The 19,928-nt window shown below is 40.0% G+C and overlaps 1 protein-coding gene across 1 annotated transcript; it reads right to left on the bottom strand.

Moving 5' to 3' along the window:
• Nucleotides 1-1,685: 1,685 nt before the first annotated feature.
• Tmx1 (thioredoxin related transmembrane protein 1) lies at nucleotides 1,686-14,955 on the bottom strand. The gene is made up of 8 exons (XM_021202010.2): nucleotides 14,765-14,955; nucleotides 11,962-12,077; nucleotides 11,459-11,504; nucleotides 9,182-9,310; nucleotides 7,669-7,714; nucleotides 7,486-7,587; nucleotides 4,835-4,901; nucleotides 1,686-3,336 (listed from the first exon to the last, which is right to left on the bottom strand). Exons 1-8 carry the CDS (start codon nucleotides 14,914-14,916, stop codon nucleotides 3,158-3,160), a joined length of 837 nt encoding a protein of 278 aa, XP_021057669.1. The 5' UTR covers nucleotides 14,917-14,955; the 3' UTR covers nucleotides 1,686-3,157.
• Between the last annotated feature and the right edge of the window lie 4,973 nt (nucleotides 14,956-19,928).

Raw genomic sequence — 19,928 nt, 5'->3', positions numbered from 1 at the left:
ATGTGTTCTTGGATTCGGTTTGCGAGGATTTTATTGAGTATTTTTGCATCGATATTCATAAGGGAAATTGGTCTGAAGTTCTCTTTCTTTGTTGGCAGCCTAATTTCGATGACAGACAAGAAGATAAGGAAAGTCAGACCCAGACCCCAAGGTTAGTAAACACCTCACAATCCTGCATCTCCTCAACTCAGGTTACTAAGGCAGAAAAAACCGTAGCATGGCACCCAAAAGCAGTCTTACATGCGCTCTAAGCTGAGCAAGCTGAGTGAACTGAAGCCATTTTGTGTGGATCCAGAGTAGTCATCATTTTGTGACATATCAACAGTATGGAGATTGGCAAAGACCTAAATGTTTGCATTTTGCCCCTTGACCACCCCCATTAGCTTTCTCTGCAATGTTTATGAAATGGGCTTTTCTTTTTAAACCCGGGAGGCCTTCTTATAAGGACAAACAGCCTTCTTAAACAGCCTGGTTTTTCACAATATTCCTTTAAAGTCTTTAAACTGTTTTGTTATATAATAAAGTTGAGATTTTAAAGATCTTTAAAGACTTTGGATACTTTATTATTTTTCGTTATGTGTACATGGAGTGCCAGTGCCCATGGCGATTTGTGGCGTTGCCTTCCCTGGGGCTGCAGTTACAGGCAGCTTAGAGCTGACCAACATAGATGCTGGGAAACAAACTCTGGCCCTCCGCAAGGCTCTAAACATGATGTGGAAAAATGCCAATGCACTGACAAGACAAAAACTATTTTCAAAAGCACCATTTAAATACTGAAATCTTATGTGGTAACACCTAACAACAGCAACTCCAAAAGAACCACGTTGGAAAAGGATCTGCTGGTATGGGGAAGCCACACACTCTACATGGAAGTTGCAATGATCACACTGAAAAGTTTCCCAAAACTCCATCCAGCATGCTGAGCACACAGCTCTTAATAAGCCTACGCTCGCATCTTTTAACCAGTCTTGCTGAACCATCATTAAACAGTATATGGCAGAACTCTACATATTCCAGTAGAGACCAGATTTTACAGTATTTTAGTGAAGTGTGACAAGTGGTGGATGGGCCAGAATTTCCTAGTTTGTTACCTGTACCACATTATTCATTTCAGAATCATTTGTAAATTAACCCACACGGTTCTAAACACTGGTGGTATCAGACGTCTACTGTGACAATCTTCAAGGATTATATAATATGATAATGAGAACACAAACACCTTAATTCAGGATACTTTTAATTTTCTGTAATAAAGCATTTTCTAGTGAAAAACTGGACAATGTTGGAGATACAACAGAAACACTAAAAAAAGTGTAGACTACAGAGCATCATTCTCCTGACGCGATTGAGAAGACTAGACTCTGGGTCTACAGGAAGCACACATGCAGTGGTACATCTATCCACGCCCCAGAGCACCACTGAGGGGCAAATGATTAAGCACAATTTCAAAAAGGAACCTAACAATCACTCCTGGGCTAGAGACTGAGCTCAGCAGGTAGAGTGCTCCCTGGGCATGCAGGAGGGCACCTAGTGATGGTGCGCTCCCTGGGCATGCAGGAGGGCACCTAGTGATGGTGCGCTCCCATGGTTCTATCACACTTGGCTATACAGTAGTGGAGGTCAGCCTGGGATACATGAGACTCTGAAAAGAAACCAAAAGAAATCAAACTTCTCTTCAACATCACTGAAGTGCTTAGAGACATTTATTTTGTGCTTAGAATGTTTTTCTAAGCCACCACAAACCACATATCCAAACTGACAGCAGAACACTTAATACTATAAAGGAGAGGCCTAAAAGAAACTGTTGCACATCACAGTACTGCAAATCTAAGGAAGTCACAGAGAATGTAAGGGGAGGGAGCGTCACAGGCACCATCTATTCCATAAAGGCTGGATGACTGACTCATCAAGAATTCAGTCTGCTTTCATCCTTCCAGACATCAAGACAGTCCACCCCCACCCCCCGGCTGTACTCTTCCCACTCTGTAAGATGAAATTCATGCAGTCCTTCTTGTTGATCTTGCTTCCATTTGTGAGACGCACAGTACTAGCAGTCAACAACAATACAATATGAAATTTGTCTTTAAAACACAACAGTGTTACGATTTTCAAACACAAATCAATATCCTGACTATAAAATTCATCAAGACCCTGTGGAGAACAGAATTACACTAAAAACACATAATAGTAGGTATTTCTTGAGTAGAATGCAGACTTCATTTTACATCAATTAAGCTCTGAATTTCCAAAATATAAAATACCAAAGCTTTTCTACATCAAATTTTAAAAATCAGAAAATTTCATCTTCACATTAAAAAGAGAACACTTCAGAATAATAATTTAAAATCTGGAATGTATAGCCAAATTTGTACATTTTCAAGTATACAGTTCAATTGATGGTTTTCTCAGTAAACTTCAACTTAAAAGGATAGAAAAGTTCCGTTTACCCCCAGTAAACACAACAGTGATACTGTTAATTTTTTCCAACTTAAAGATGTAACACATGGCAAATAACAAAAATCATATAGTGAACAAGACACCAAAATAGGCATCATCAGCCTTAAGAATTAATACAATGCCATAGACTTATAAAGACCTCTTAAGTCAGCAGCATATCCTAAATGTAATGTGTAGAAATGAAAGCTACAAAGTAAGGTAGTTTTGTTAGCTGCATAATCCAAAATCTATGAGGAAATTTTGGACTCTACCTAAGTGCAGTGTTATCAATGAAGGACATGTCTTGAAATAATGGGCAATGCTCCCACTTATGGGAAATATGATCCTTTTTCACACAGTGAAACTGAGAAAAATGATGTGAAATGAGAAATCCTTCTCTCTAAGGTAATTTTCTTAAATACTCCAGTAATGCAAATCTTGGGAAAGGCAGTTTCGAATCTCACACAAAATAGATTATTAAATATAAACACAAATCTTACTGCTTGGCACCAGGATCTTCTGAAATTAAATAACTTTAAACCATCATAATATTCTTAAATCATATTTCAAACTCTTATGTCTGTTTTTATTTCCTGAATGAAAACTGTCCAACCTAAAGGACCTAAACTGTATATACAGCAAGTCATAGTTCAGTTTGCAATAGAAATGATCACCCATCTTCGGTTTTGCCAAAATCATAGTATTAAGATATATGTAAAACTTAGGATTTGTCCGTGGTGGATGACGGGCCCACGCAGCGCTGTCTTATGCTGCTCTGAGAAGGGTCCTTGCTTGCTCCCTCTCTATCTTCTGCCTCCTCTTCTGAAACATCTTCTTCATCAGCCTCTTGCTCTTCCTCCACTTTTTTCAGAGGTTGAGAAAATTCTGGTGAGGTTTTTTCTTAAAGATCAGAAATGTACTTTAGTTAATGTACTGAATTTGCTTTAGAGCAAAATTACGACAGAAGGACTCGTAAGCTCTGACAGTTATGTTTAGATTTTCAAAGAGAATAAAGCAGGTATTATACAAAGATTCATTTATCACATTCAAATCACCTAACCCAAAATTAATGAATCAACGTCAATGCGGTGAACACAGAAGCTGAGATAAAATATACTACATTAAACAGACCCATCTTGTTACAACTTGAAGTTAATTTTCGGTCTATAAGTATACTAAAACTTCAGCCCTATCCTGTCTCAGGCCCCTGAGAAACAAAAATCACATACTTACAAAAGCTGCATTCTTGCCCAAATATTTTCTCTTTCCCCACTCTCACCTATGTAATTTACTAAGGTATAACTGCAAGAAATAAAATGGAGAAGCCTCAAACACACACCCAAGTATAGTCTTTCGACTTTTTAGAGGGCTTGAAGCTAATTAAGTTCAAAGCACAATGTGTTAAAGAGACAGATACAGAAGTGAGAACTGGACCAAAGACGTTTACTGTATACATCCTAGACTGCTCCAATCCTAGGCAACCCACCACACTGCAGGGTTAGCAAACATAGCAAGCTATGGGGAGAAACTCAATGCTGACAACCTGGCATGCCTCTTCATACTGGGATTTACTTCTTATCCTATGTCATACCTATGGGATTTCAGTGAGTACTACAGTCTACAAAAGCAGTACCTTACCCAGAATGATTCTGTCCCCTCAAAGAACACCAAGTCATGCCTAGAGACACTTTTGGGTGTCATACCTGATAGGGACAGAACTCTGGGCACCAGTGGAATACTGCTGACCATTCAGCATTATACAACTGGGTATACACAAAGACAATCCATCGCAAACAAACCTGATGAGTCTAAATGGAGCAAGCTTCATACATACTACAATACAGCAAACTTTCCTGACTCTAGGATGACGAGCCATGGCCTTCTGTGTTCACTTCACATTAATGGAGAACAGTTCAGTGTACACCAAGTTAAAGGTGCAGTGAACTAAACAGTGAGGTCATTAGATTATTAGTAATGAATAACTATTTCTAATAATGTAGACTAATTTTATAACATAGTTCACCATTAACACTAATTCTTAATCAGATTTTCCTACTATACTATCAGGGAACAAAAAGGAAAATCAGTTGAGGACAAAGAAATTTTCAATACCTACAAGCTACATGAAATATAACACTCTCTGAATTATGACCGTGTTCCAAGATCTGGCGCTACCATTTTACATGAAACACTCATCTCTCACCTTCCCCTTATGCCTTTAAATCCTTCACATTTAATAACCTAGGCTCAGAGCAGCCGGTGACGATATTTACAGAAATGAAAACCATTCAGTGTGGCCTGTGTAGTGGGTGTAGCTCAATGGTAGTGCTTGCCTAGCATGCATGCATCCCAAAACCCAAGCCCCACTTCCACACACATGATGAACACACCAACTTACTTGTACACTGTTGCTGTGGTTTGCGTCTTTTTGAAGGGCAAAGGCAATCTGCTACAAATATCATACACTGCAAAATAAGCAGAAATCTAAATATATGACATGCAATACAACTAATACTAACAATGTTATCATGGTCTCAAGTATTTTTCTTAGAACTCTAAAAATGAAGTACTTGGTCTGTGCCTGGAGCTGATCCTGTGCCACAGCACTCCATGTCCAAATTCTCCCAGGAGTGCGGACACACCTGTGAGCACAGGTAAGAACACCACGGCTGCTCAAATTCCTAGCCCAAGAGGGACCCGACCAGAACCATCAGGACACAGGACCAAGGATCAGCTGGGGACAGGATCCTTCTGGTTTCTGTGACCCACCCAGAGCCATCAGGACACAGGAACCAAGGTAGGATCCCTCCAGTTTCCATCTGTACCCTGGAGCTGATCCTGTGCCACAACTCTCCCTACCCAAATTCCTCCTGGAGAAAACTGGTCTCCCAGGAGTACTGATACATAGGCTTGCAGGAGGAACAAGCCACAGTGAGAGACGGCAAGACCAGCTAACACCAGAGATAACCAGATGGCGAGAGGAAAGGGAAAGAACATAAGCAACAGAAACCAAGGCTACTTGGCATCATCAGAACCCAGTTCTCCCACCACAGCAAGCTCTGGATACCACAACGTACCAGAAAAGCAAGATTCTGATTTAAATCATATCTCATGATGATGATAGAGAACTTTAAGAAGGACGTAAATTAAAAATAATAATAATAAAAAAAAAGGACATAAATAACTCCCTTAAAGAAATACAGGAGAACACAATTAAACAGCTAGCAGCCCTTAAAGAGGAAACACAAAAATCCCTTAAAGAATTATAGGAAAACATAACCAAAAAGGTGAAAGAACTGAACAAAACCATCCAGGATCTAAAAATGGAAATAGAAACAATAAAGAGATCACAAAGGAAGACAACCCTAGAAATAGAAAACCTAGGAAAGAGATCAGGAGTCATAGATATAAGCATCACCAACAGAATACAAGATGTAGAAGAGAGAATCTCTCAGATGCAGAAGATAACATAGAAAACACTGACATAAGTCAAAGAAAATGCAAAATGCTCCTAACCTAAAACATCCAGGAAATCCAGGACACAATGAAAAGACCAAACCTATGGATAATAGGTATAGAAGAGAGCAGATTCCCAACTTAAAGGGCCAGTAAATATTTTCAACAAAATTATAGAAGAAAACTTCTCTATCCCAAAGAAAAAGATGTCCATAAACATACAAGAAGCCTACAGAACTCCAAATAGATTGGACCAGAAAAGAAATTCCTCCCATCACATAATAGTCAAAACACCAAATACACAAAACAAAGAAAGAATATTAAAAGCAGTAAGGGAAAAAAGTAAAGTAATATATAAAAGCAGACCTATCAGAATTACACCAGACTCCTCACCAGAGACTATGAAAGCTAGAAGATCCTGGGCAGATGTTATACAGACCCTAAGAGAACACAAGTGCCAGCCCAGGCTACTATANGCAGCAAAACTCTCAATTACCATAAATGGAGAAAACAAGATGTTCCATGACAAAACAAATTTACAGAGTATCTTTCCACAAATCCAGCCCTACAGAGGATAACAGATGGAACATGCCAACACAAGGAGGGAAACCACACCCTAGAAAAAGCAAGGAAATTTTCAACAAACCCAAAAGAAGATAGCCACAAACATAAAAATATTATCAACAATAACAGGAAGCAACAATCACTATTCCTTAATATCGCTTAACATCAATGGACTCAATTCCCCAATAAAAAGACATAAACTAACAGACTGGATAGATAAACAGGACCCAGCATTTTGCTACATACAGGAAACCCACCTCAGGGACAAAGACAGACACTACCTCAGAGAAAAGGGGTGGAAAACAATTTTCCAAGCAAATGGTCCCAAGAAACAAGCTGGAGTAGCCATTCTAATATCGGATAAAACTGACTTTCAACCAAAAGTTATCAAAAGAGATAAGGGCACTTCATACTCAAAGGAAAAATCTACCAAGAACCCTCAATTCTGAACATCTATGCTCCAAATGCAAGGGCACCCACATTCATAAAAGAAACTTTACTAAAGCTCAAAGCACACATTGCACCTCACATAATAATATTGGGGGACTTTACCGCCCCATTCTCATCAATGAACAGATCAGGGAAACACAAACTAAACAGAGACACAGTGAAACTAACAGAAGTTATGGACCAAATGGATTTAACAAACATCTATAGAGTATTTCATCCTAAATCAAAAGAATGTTGCCTTCTTCTAAGCACCTCGTGGTACCTTCTCCAAAACTTGACCATATACTCAGTCACAAAACAGATACAAGAAAACTGAAATAATCCTGTGCATCCTATCAGATCACCATAGACTAAGGCTGGTCTTCAACAGCAACAAAACCAAGATAGCCCACATACACATGGGAGCTGAACAAAGCCCCACTCAATGATAACTTGTTCAAGTAAGAAATAAAGAAATATTTTGATGACTTAAAAAAAAGTCAATTTTAAGTTGTATATTTTAAAATAAATTTTACTAGTTTAATTAAAAAAAGAAGAAGGAGGAGGAGGAGGAGGAGGAGGAGGAGAAGTAGTACTTACAAGTCCCAGCAACAGTCCTGAGAGCACTGTGGCAAAAGCAAAAATCAAGTATGAGCCCCACGCCGGTATTCCAAGGTCATGAACAAAATAGCTGTGGCTAGTCTGCAATAGAGATAAAAAAGGTAAGACCATGCTCATTAAACAAGTGTTAGAAATGTTAAGATAGAACAAGCTGATCCATACCCTGATGTACACAGAGAGTTGAAAAAGTGCTGACATCGCAGTCATCCTAAAAAACAGAGGAATGAAAAACTGAACAAAGATATACAGCTTTGCCTGTGTCTACACAGTGTACTTTCTACTCTTAGTTTCTCCGACATGACAAGACTTTTTTGTTCAGATTAATCAACTGAGAGCCTTTAATGAGATATAAATAACATAAAGGAAATAAACACTAAGTCAATACATAAGTAAAAATAACTACTTTCACATTGTTAAATGTAAGTGGTTTTGGATGGGTTTTTTTTGTTTGTTTGTTTGTTTTAAAGTTAAATAATAAAAAGTGTTTGTTGGGTTTACAATGAGTTTCCTATAGCAAGTACAACTGCAGCTGCCTAAGGCTTCTTCATACGAAAGCCCACAGGAGCTGCTTCCAACCCAACTGCCAAACTGCTTAGATGAGTAGAGTAGCCTTGCTCCACTCGGAGCAGCCCCCTCTTCAGACTACTAATAAAAAAGGACAAGCTGCTGCACTGGATTCAAGAGACACTAAAGCAGCCCCAGCCCTCTACTAGAGCCCAACATCTCACTAACTGTCTAAGGCCAACAGAAAAGCACAAACCACATCGCTTGTGCTGTTTAAAGGTCAAGGAAGTGTGGTGGTTCACAAATGTAATCTTAGCACCTGGAGGCCAGGGCAGAAGAATCAAAAGTTGCAGGTCAATCTGGGTTAACCTGCGAGACCTTGTCAAAAACAAAAGTGGAACTGAAACGTAAAACCTCACTGTTCTGACAGTTGAAGGATAATTACAAGTTTTGCGTCCAGAGACCGAAAGGGAAGGATGAACTACTTCCAAATACAACAGGGCTGACTTCTTACCCCATTCCCCGAATCCACAGCAGCTCTGTGCCTTACAGTTAGTATCCTCCCAACTCTCTGTCTTCTGATGGCAAGTATGGGGAAGGTTAGGAGTAATTTAGTCACACCAAAATGGGACCACGATAGCCTCAGCAAAGTCTACCTGCCAGGTTTCTCAAATGGAGCACTGGATTCAAGGAAACAAGCTAGCCATTCAAAAGTCTAGCTGCTATGGCAAATGTGTCTACCTTCTAGCTATAAGCTCACATCATTATTCATTGTCAGACATACTATTCATACAAGGTATCAGGTGTAGCCACCCAAACACAGTTACTTCACATTGACAATGAAAGCACATGTCCAAATACTCTTACTCCATTAAGATTAGGATCAAGCAATAGCCTTCTTACCTATTCTGCTGCTCAGTTTCGAAAGGATCACGTTCTCAATGATACATTTAGCCAAATCAAAGCTAAAATAGTCTGAGAAGCACATTCAATATGGTCCTACAAATGCCTACTACTGCCTCACACAAATGAAAGTATCTTTTAGTGGTCACAGTAAACATATATCTGAATATACATAGCATAAAAATCCAAGAAACAGCATGCCCGCTTTTCTTACAAGAAACATAATTATCTGTAATTAATTTTGAAGGAAGATAGTCCTCATACTTACAGAACAGAACTTGGACCAAACCATGATGATATAGGTTCAATATTCTTCCATTCTTTATCACTTACGAAGTTTATGAAGTCCTTCTTAGTCCTTGGGCCCAGATAGCGCCTAAATTCACCATCTTTACAACTAAAGATCAGAACTAAATATTAACTGGCAGCAAGAAATAATTGTGTTCAACCATTTCTTCATTTTACAGTCAATTCTAATCTAGCAAAGCACCAGGACACACTGTTCTACGCTGACGGCGCCAGAACACTGTTCTGTGCTGACAGCACCAGGGCCCCAGGCACAGAAAACCACGGCTCTAAGACTTTATTCTTTCAAATAATCAACCTAGGAAGCATGTCAGTCAGTCTGTGGGTAAAGGACTCTTACCCTGATGTAAGTTAGGGCACTATTGACACTTTGGAGGCTGAGAGAACTCACGTCTAGTACAGAATGCCCTATGTTCAGAGTGTGAGGGTGGGTGGGGCAAAGGCTGCAGACTTGTCCACGTTTTTATTGTCTAAGACACTTATCCCAAGAGGCTACTGTGAAAGAGACTGTCCCAGTCTGCCATTTGTTTTCAGGAAAGCTACTGATTTTTGTATGTTAATGTTGTATTTTGCTTACTTTGCTAAAGTAATCATCAGCTATTGATGTTTTCTGGTAGGATTTCTGGGGTCTTTTCTAAAGTCATATCAGCTCCAAGTTGACCTCTTCCTTTCCTGTATATAGCCCCTTGATCTCCTTCAGTTCTTACTCCTCTAGCTGACTCCTCTAGCCATATTGAATAGGTATGGGGAGAGTGAGCACCTTTGCTTATTCCTAATTATTTTAGAGGAACTGAAGATCTTTCTGTTTAGGTTGATGCTGGCTGTGGGCTTGCTATAATTTGCAATTATTATGCCGAGGTATGTCCCTTGCGCCCCTAGTTTCTCCAGAGCTTTTATTATGAAGGGGCTTAGGATTTTGTTAAAGATCTTTTTTGTATCTAATGAAATGATGTGGTCCTTGGTTTTTTGTTTTGTTTTGTTTTATGTAATAGATTATGTTCCCTGATTTACAATGTTGAACCATTCCTGAATCTCTGGGAAGTAGCCAACTTGATCATAATGTATAATTTTTTTGATATGTTCTTAAATTCAGTTTGCAAGTATTTTATTGATAATTTTTGCATCATACTCATAAAAGATATTATTGGTCTATACTTTTCTTTCTTTCTTGGGTTGTGTGGTTTTGGTATTAGGGTAATGTAGCTTTGTAAAAAGAACTAGGACATGTCCCTTTACTCTCAATATTGTAAAATAATTTAAGAAGTATTGGTGTTAATTCTTTTTTAGGTTAGGTAGAATTCTACACTGAATCTATCTGGCCCTGGACTTTTGTTTACTGGGAGAATTAATTACTACACTGGATATATCAAGAAATTCATCTCCTTCCTTTACATTCTGATGGAGTCCAGATTTTTAAGTATGTCCTTGTGATTCTCTGAATTTCTTTGGTATCTGTTGTACTCACCCCCTTTTCACCTCTAGTTTTACTTGGCTAAGAGTTTGTCAATCTTGTTGATTCTCATATATAATGCAGAAACAAGGTTTAATGTTTAAAAAACAAAAAAAGACAAAAAAGGGGGGAAGATTTAATTTGCTGCTGTAACTTTAAATGAGGAAATAAGTCCTTCCTGGTATTTAGACACCAGCTAATTACACTGATGTCCAGGTCAAGTACAGAGATTGTCTCCCTCTGGGTTAGTGTAGTTTGGGAAACACAGTCAAAGAGGCAAAGCCAAGACTTGCTCATTTGAACTCATGCCCACTCAGTGTCGCCCTGAGCTGTGTTTCTCAGACCGTGTTCCTCCTATTTAAGATTACTCAGGAAAGAATGTTTACCTTGCATTCTTGAGAATTCTATCTAGTCCCAGGGTTTTGTTTAAAACTCATGTTCTCCATGAACTGCTCTGACCAACTGTGGCTTCTCCCATCGCCCGGCTTTCTACAGGACTCATTAGGATTCTGGGCTAATTGTTACTGATGATATTGAAGAGGACCAGACCAATCCTGAGAACTGTCTACAGACATTACAAATCTCCAAAACAAGGAGTGTTTTATGTATCATTCATCAAATGTTATTTATATGACTTAATGTACCACTAACTAAAACCAAATAAAGCTCAAGTCCTCGCTAAATATGAGATTACCTAAGCTCCTCAAATATAATACGAGTCAGGGGCCTATTGCTCTCATCACACTGTGATCTAAGCTTCTCCACAACCAAGAATCTCTAAATACTTACTGATAAATAGAAGGAAGAGCAGTTATGATAAACCGTCCACTCAGTCCTACAAATGACAAGGAATAAACAACAATTAGGGACAATTGCTTACTTAAAAGTTAACTTTAAATTACCTAAATGCTAATAAGAACAAGAAAATACCTAAACATAATCAACAATGAAAACATGAATTAGTAGTTAAAGCAACTTTAAAGACATTAATGTACATAAGTCAGCTAAAGTTTATGAAGCCTAAATATTAAAGTTATCTATGAATAATTAAGTACCTGAAGAATTAGTATTACCACAGTAATTGACTAGTGGTGATTAGCCAAGTTAAAAAAAAAAATCATAAGGATATCTCAAACCACAGTGCATTTGCCAAGTAAGAACCTGGGGAGTTTTATTGTTGCTAAAAATGGGAAACGTTACCAAACTCTGAGCCTTGACACATATCATTAACCATATGTCAAAATATGATAAACAGCATTGGCAAGGAAACAGAACCGGTCAGACTGTAATACCTGTCTGCTCTGTGACATCCACTTTTGCGACTTTCACCTCAAGATCTTCTCCCCACTCAGCAAAACTTTCCCACTCTGGCTGAAGATTCTGACAAGCAGGGCACCAGGGAGCATAACTACAAAAGATGGTTACAGTTTTAAAGGTTAAGTACGTCAGTGACCTAACCGCGAAGAACAGTTGAGGCATAAGTTTTGAAGAATGTTTATAACACAGAAAATGACCCATTTGGGTGCCTCACACCTGGAATCCCAATTTAGGGAGCTGAGGCAGGAGGACTACTGAGTGCATGCCCAGCATGGTTACAGAGTGTGATTTTGAGTTGAACAAGGAAACAGACTGGGTAATTTTTTGCAGATGAAAAAAAATTGAAAGCATGAGCCTGGCAAGGTGGACATGAAGAAATGCTCAATTGATGAACCGAACCACATTAAAAAAAAAAAAAAACAAAACAAAACCCAAGCCTAAGAATACATTCTTAAATACACGTGAACTTTCTAACATGTCAAACAGCTCTTCTAAAACCTTTAGATTTTTCAATTAAAACCTGGCAACCAGAAAGTTTTGTTTAAGTTCACCATGTTAAGTAATTTTACAAGCAGGGTCATGAGCAAAGTATTGGAAAAACAGGAAGTACCTGGGCTTTACATGCTGCAACCAGTATACAATCACTGCTGGGAAGAATCACCATCAGGGACTGCCTTAGGAAGGCAGGTTCTTCATAGTAACTGAAGCTGGAGACCAACATTCTTATGTATAAATATTACTCTAAACCTAATCCTCACACAGATACTGAGCAGAGGAGACACAACTCTATTGGCTAGCACCATGACACCAACGGCCAAGGGCACCAGTACTCGAAACACATCTCTGAAACTCACTATCTTTGCAGGTCCAAGTTTTTCCTTAGAATTTTGTTTTCCATTTCATTGCCCATTGTAATTTGCAGCCAGGAAGAATGAAGCCTACGCATATTAAAACACTTCTGAACTGTTTTAGAAAAATTAAACTTCTAAAGCAGGCATGTAGATAAAGCAAAACCAGTGTTCCATACCAAAGCCAAACTCTTTAACAGTAAAGACTACAACGAAAGCAGCCCTATAACAAAGCTCATCAGAAGTGAGTTTACAGAGAACTCGCTTGTAACTAAGAGTGGAATATTAGGACTACCAAGCGTGTTGTTTCTTAATGCTTTTTAAGAGCTTCCTCCCCTTATTTACTTATTCACTCTACATCCTGATCACTGACCCCCTTCCAGTACCACCTCTATCATCCTTAAGAGCTTCTTTAAACTCCCAAAGTTTAGCCAAAGATAAAGAGAAGCATGGGACCCTGTAACTTCAGATGGATGTTTTTATCTCAGCATTATGCTAGTGGAGGTCCCCTTTATACCTTTTGTGGATATTTACAGTGTGACAAAGTTTAAAGGTATCTTCCTGTAATATTTGACTATATTTTACATCAATTTATAATCACTCCTGCTATTCATGACAATGACTGAAAACAAACAGCACTGGTTAGCATTCCTCTCCTGAAAACTGACTTCAGTGAACGGCTGACTGTCACTACACTGTCTTCCCTACCGCAGTCTCCGTAAAAAATTCTTTAGTCGTTTCCTTGTTTCATGACTCAGGTATCATAGACCTCACCTGGGTTCTCTCTTGAGGATGTTCACTTCCACCTTTTCCTTAGTGCACAGCCCTAAACACAATCACAATATAGGCAAACACCAGAATCTTGCTCAAGGGTTGCTAACAACAATGCTTGCATATATTTACTCTTGAAGCCCAACAAAGCTACCATGACAGCATCTGAATAGGCCAATCTGTAAAGCAGAGGATGGGAGTGGTTAACTACTATAAGAAATATGTAGAATTACCCCAAAAAATGTATGTAAAGATATAAGTAGTGTCCAGTAAACAATGATCATTCAATGGTGGTGCTTTCACCAGATCAATAATGCTGTATCAGTTAACACTGCCAATTAACCATTCCACTAATTTATTATCTAAAACAAAGGCCAAAGGTAGTTTATTTCCTACAGCAGGAGGAACTTCAAAGGACACTGTTGAAGTAGAATCATCACACAAGATAAGTGATTTTGTTTGATAGTAAATGATGAACTGGAGTTTTGAAAGGATCTATTAATAATCATACTAATGCATATGTAATACCATTCACAGGCCTGTAAGTCACAATTCAAGCCATTCTCTAAATTGCAAAGGTGCTGGTCAAGGAAAAATGAGATTCATATCAAAAGAAATGAATGTAGGCAAGGAGAAAAAAAAAGGAAATAAAGATTTTAATATATTTCCATTTATTTGGCATTTACAATAAAAAACTAACTCACAAAATAAAAATAAAGAGCTCGAAATCCAAGCATTACAAATAGATACATATAGCAATTTCTGAATGACAGGTTAAAAGTAAGATTTTGTTCAATATCAACTTTTGTAAAAATTTGGAGACTTAAAGTCTGGATGTCTACAAAAGATCACTAAAAGTCTATAGAAACAGCCAAGACCTCCATCCCACCCAATCCCACCCTCAAATCCGCTAGTCTGTTCCAGAGAATTCGATGTAGCTCGTAATCCTTTAATCGCACCGCAGTGCTTACCAACGACGAGGCACAGTGCACGCTTAGATAGATAAGTAATATTCCCGGTTAGGAAACGACCCTGGAGCTGGGGGCGGCAAAGGCTGGGACCTCAAGACCTGGCAGAGGAAGATGGACCAGTCAGGTGTCCAGCTTGAGGGACGGGGCGGCGGAGGCCACCGCCACCCAGACAACCGCCCCGCACTCACAATTCTATCATCCACTCTCCTTCCAGCAACGAGGTCCAGTTCTCATCGGTGAGGACCCGCACGTTGCTCCGCCGTCCGTGGGCCCCAGGGACCGCCCAGAGCAGCAGGACCAGGGCTGCCAGGGGAACCATGAGACGCTCCAAGTGCGCCATGTCATCCGCTCGCCCAGCCTCAGCGCGTTCCCGCTCCACCTCCCCGCCGCAGCTCCACTTCCGCTCTGGTGGCCGCTCCGCTCATGCGCACAACGAGCCAGCGAGGCGCGCGAGCCCCACCCACTCCCCGCCAGCAACTCAGTGCGCATGTCCGGGCCCTGATCCTCCCGCGGAAGATGGAGAGGGAAAGCGGGAAATGCGTCTGCCTCTCTAGGTGCGCACCACTGAAGAGGAGATTGCCGACTGTGGTCCCTTGAAAAGCGCTAGAAGGGGCGGTAGGCGGAGGGATCAGGGTGATGCTCTAGAGATGAGTGGCCCTGTCGCGCCCACCAGTGCCTAGTAAGGTCACTATGACAGTTTTCTCTGGAACTTTCCCCTTTCAAAATATCACCAGTTAGACGAAAGTAGGATGGATGTACTGCTGCTCCTGTAAGATTCCGGTGGCCTACTACGCCACTACGCCAATCAATTTCGGGGTAATGTGGAAGGGAACCTCTTTAGAAGGAAGTTAGGCATTGGCGGAAGAAGCAAGATGGTTCAGCAGCTCCAGGCATCCAGGCATAGAGTGGTCCTTCTAAGCAGCAGCTACCTACCCTCCATCGTGGGAATAGTATAAGCAGCACAGCCTTATTGTCATAATGTGACTGGACCATCCATCTCAGGTTAGGTTTGTTCCTCTGAGGACTTGTTTTTCTCCTGAGTCGATTTAATTAGATTTAGGGCAAGGATTTCGTTATGACCGAAGTGGGCTGCTGCTTGCCTTAAAAACTCTTTAAGATTTGAGATGATCAGATTAACTCTGCTAACTTATCAACCACCTGTTGGATTCAATTAAATTGGTCCTAAATCCATCTCTTCATTTCCATCGTTTGGGTATTGATGTAGACCATGTACTGGCTAGTTTTGTGTCAATTTGACACAGCTGGAGTTATCACAGAGGAAGGAGCTTTAGTTGGGGAAATGCCTCCATGAGATCCAGCTGTGGGGCTTTTCTCAATTAGTGATCAAGGGGGAGAGGCCCCTTGTGGGTGGTGCCATCTCTGGGCTGGTAGTCTTGGTTCTATAAGAGAGCAGGCTGAGCAAGCCAGATGAAGCAAGCCAGTAAAGAACATCCTTCCATGGCTTCTGCATCGGCTCCTGTTTTCCGACCTGCTTGAGTTCCAGTCCTGCATCCTTTGGTGATCAACAGCAGTATGGAAATGTAAGCCGAATAAACCCTTTCCTCCCCAACTTGCTTCTTGGTCATGATGTTTGTGCAGGAATAGAAACCCTGACTAAGACCGACCATAATCTTTTTTTTTTTTTTTTTTTCTGGAGTCTATAGTGTTTTTAAAAATAATATAATTAATAATATATAGTTCACATGTCATACAATTTCCACTTAAGATACATGATGCAGTGGTTCTTAGTATATTCACAAAGATGGGCAACCATCACCGCAGACTAATTAAGAACTCCAAAAGTCCCCACATCCATGAGGAGTCGCCCCATCATAGGGGAATGCTAGGGCGGTGAGGTGGTGAGGCAAGAGTGGGTGGGTGAGGGAGCATCCTCATAGAAGTAAGGGGGAGGGGGAAGAGGCTAGAGAGTTTGTGGAGGGGAAACCAGAAAGGGGAGGATAACATTTGAAATGCAAACAGGCATCTGCTTTCTGTCCTGGCTGCTTTACTAATTGAATCTTGTGTGGTCCTTGGTGACTGAGTTACTTTAACTCTTTAAGCATTAGTCCCTGAATTTCCTCTAACACATTCGTAATGGAAGGCTTTGTTACCTCCTGCCTCTCAGAGGTAGTTTTTGTTGCTGGCTCTTTGCCTTCCTGTATATGGGCTATATTTTCCTGTCTTTGCACAACTCAGAATCTCTTCTTGGAAACTAGGGTTTTAGGGTCTATAATTCTAGATGTTGATTCCCTTGTGGCCTTCCATCTTCTGTTGCTCTTGTTTGATTGTTTAGTGAGTTGGCAAGGCAATTCTAGTGAAGTCTGTTTCGCAGAGATTACAGCCCTGGGTGGGTCATCTCGGTGGTAGTGGTTTTAGCAGGGCACGTTCGCTATCACTTTTTGGGATGTGTTTGCCTCATTTCTTATTTCCAGCTGTAATATTACATGAAGTGCTCACTGATAACTCGTTTTTGTTTTAATTCTCAGAGCATACATTGTTCCACAACCTAGTACATTTTGGCAGATTAGACATTTGAGGACAGTGGTTGAGATTTATTTTAACCCCAGGATGATTCTTCATTGTCTCCTTTCTTAGTTCTCTCTGGTGAACTAAGTGGCTTATGCATTAGCATCTTGCTCTTACTTAAGGAAACCATTTTTTTTGGGGGGGGGGGGACTTTAGGTCTGACCATTTCTCCATACTCATGTTTAATTAAGTCCATTTCTTTGGGGAGAGTTCAGAACTGACTCTCCTGGGTGCAAACAGCCTCAGTCATTATTCTAGGTGCAGTGGAGACCAGCAGGATCTAGTTTTCTGGACTTATATCTAGTGGCATATATCACATGAGCAAAAAGGTTGAGAAGGTGTCTGGAGATTTCTCAGTCTGCTGTACCCTTTTGCATGTGGTGTCCTTGCGACCTGCACTTGGAAGGGATTAAGATGCCAGTGACCTTCCCTTCCTGATGAGATGCTCTGTCTCTTGATTGGGAACAGAGAGGAGATGGAGCCTTGTGTTTTTGGTCACACCCATCTACAGTGGAGTTGTCACCAAAATGACCTGGGCTAAGAAAATGATTAGATAAATAGGAGTTTGAAATGAGTTAGATGGCAGAGAGTCACTGTTCCTACTGAATGTTAGTAGATTTTCTTGAAGGAACAACAATAACAACAACAAAAGCATCATTTATTGTTCGCAATTTCTAGAAGCTTCTAGTGGGTTTTTGGTTATGTTTGGTTTGTCTTTAGCAATGTTATCAGATGAGTTGTGTCCCTGGGAATTCATTCACTGAAGTCCTGATGCTCAGTAATTCAGAATGAGAGTGCATTTAAAAATGAGGGTTTGTTTATTTTTAAAGATTTATTGTTATGTATATGAGTACACTGTAGCTGTACAGATTGTGAGCCTTCATGTGATTGTTGGGAATTGTATTTAGGACCTCTGCTCACTCTGGTCAACCCCACTCACTCAGTTCCCGCTTGCTCCGGCTCAAAGATGTATTTATTATTATATATAAGTACACTGTAGCTGTCCTCAGACGAACCAGAAGAGGGTGCCAGATCTCATTATGCGTGGTTGTGAGCTACCATGTGGTTGCTGGGATTTGAACTCACGACCTTCGGAAGAGTAGTCAGTGCCCTTAACCCACTGAGCCATCTTGCCAGCCCAAGATAAGATTTCTTTTTTAAATTCCAGTAACTTATATTAATTTTATTTTATTTAAAATATTGCAAAGCAGAAAGTACCTCAATCAAATGAAATGTCCCTTGTTTCTTCCTCATTTGGAACCCTACAAAGCTCAGTGACATGTTTTTGTTTTTATTTATTTATTTATTTTGAAAATTTTCATTGGTTATTTTATTTGCATTTCAAATGTTATCTTCCCCTTTCTGGTTTCCCCTCCACAAACACTCTCTAGCCTCTTCCCCCTCCCCCTTACTTCTATGAGGATGCTCCCTCACCCACCCACCCACCCACTCTTGCCTCACCACCCTAGCATTCCCCTATGCTGGGGCAGCAAACTAAAGATAGGGTTTTTAAAGAGGTAGTTTAAATGAGGTCATCCAGGGGCCTCAGTTTTCTAAACAACAACAACAACAAAACAAAAGGTGTGCTGGATAGTTTTATGTCAACTTGGCACAAGCTGAAGTCACCTGACAGAAAGTTAAGAAAATTAAGTTAAAAAAGTTAAGCCTCAATTAAGAAAATGCTTATGTACGGTCTGGCTATAGGCATTTTTGTAATGATTGATCAGGGGAGGGCCCAGCCCTTTGTGGGTGGTGCCATCTCTGGCCTGGTTGTCCTGGTTTCTAAAAGAAAACAGACTAAGCAAGCCAGTAAGCAGCACCCCTCCATGGCCGCTGCATCAGTTCCTGCTTCCAGGTCCCTGCCCTGTTTGAGTTCCTGCGCTGGCTTCTTTCAGTGTGGAAGTGTAAGCCAAATAAATGCTTTCCTCCCCAGCGTGCTTTTTGGTCACAGAGTTTCATCACAGCAATAGAAGTGCTAACTAAGACAGGGAATTTTTAGGAGAGAAGGAGGTGAGAACACAGTATGTCATAAAAGTTCTGGAGATTTTAGGAATAGATGGAACAGGCCTCAAAATAATAAAGGCTACGCACAACAAACCTGTAGCCAACATTATAACAAATTGGGACAAACTGAGAGCATTTTCTCTAAAACCAGGAGCAGGACAAGGATGTTCACTCTTTTCTCTTATCTACAAGTGCTTGAAGTCTTAGTTATAGCAATTAGACAAGAGAAAGGCATACAAGGGATAAAAATTAGGGAAGGAAGAAGATAAACCATCTCTATTTACAGATAACACAATTCTTTGTTTAAAAGACCCTATTGAGTCTGCTAGAAAACTTTTGAACCTAATAACAGTAGAGTTGCCGTATATAAAAATCTGTGTTTAAAAAAAAGAGCCTTCATTGTACTCCCAGAAAAAGAAATGAGGAGCAATATTCCACTTAAAATAATCAGTCCTCCAATTAAGTATTTAAGAATATATCTAACCAAAGAAATAAAGAACCTCTACAAAAAAATATTTTCAAGATATTTACAGATAAAATTACAGAAGATACTAGATTATGAAAAGACATCTCAAACTCCTGATTGGCAGTTAATATTGTGAGAATGGCTATACTATCAATATCAATTTTCAGATTTAATGCAATACATTTCAAATTCCATTTTGATACCTTATTTCACAGGTTTAGGGAAAAAAACATAAGAATTTCCACATGTGCGCACACACACATGGAGACAGAGAAATCCAAAACAGCCAAATCAACCCTAGGTGATACTGGCATAAGATCAGACAGACAGACCAATGGGGTAGGACAGAGGTCCTG

This window comes from Mus pahari, chromosome 7 (assembly GCF_900095145.1).
Source record: "Mus pahari chromosome 7, PAHARI_EIJ_v1.1, whole genome shotgun sequence".
NCBI classification, from domain to species: Eukaryota; Metazoa; Chordata; class Mammalia; order Rodentia; family Muridae; genus Mus; species Mus pahari.
The sequence above is the reverse complement of the archived record's forward strand: the minus strand, read 5'-3'. Positions and strand labels throughout refer to the sequence as shown.

Excerpts from the sequence above, each read along its gene's own strand:
- Tmx1 (XM_021202010.2), bottom strand. The coding sequence starts at position 14,916 with ATGGCGCACTTGGAGCGTCTCATGGTTCCCCTGGCAGCCCTGGTCCTG. Across the intron at positions 9,311-11,458 it reads GCTCTTCCTTCTATTTATCA|TTGTAAAGATGGTGAATTTA; the intron begins GTAAGTATTTAG and ends TCTGATCTTTAG. Across the intron at positions 4,902-7,485 it reads CAGGACTGTTGCTGGGACTT|TGTATGATATTTGTAGCAGA; the intron begins GTAAGTACTACT and ends CTTATTTTGCAG.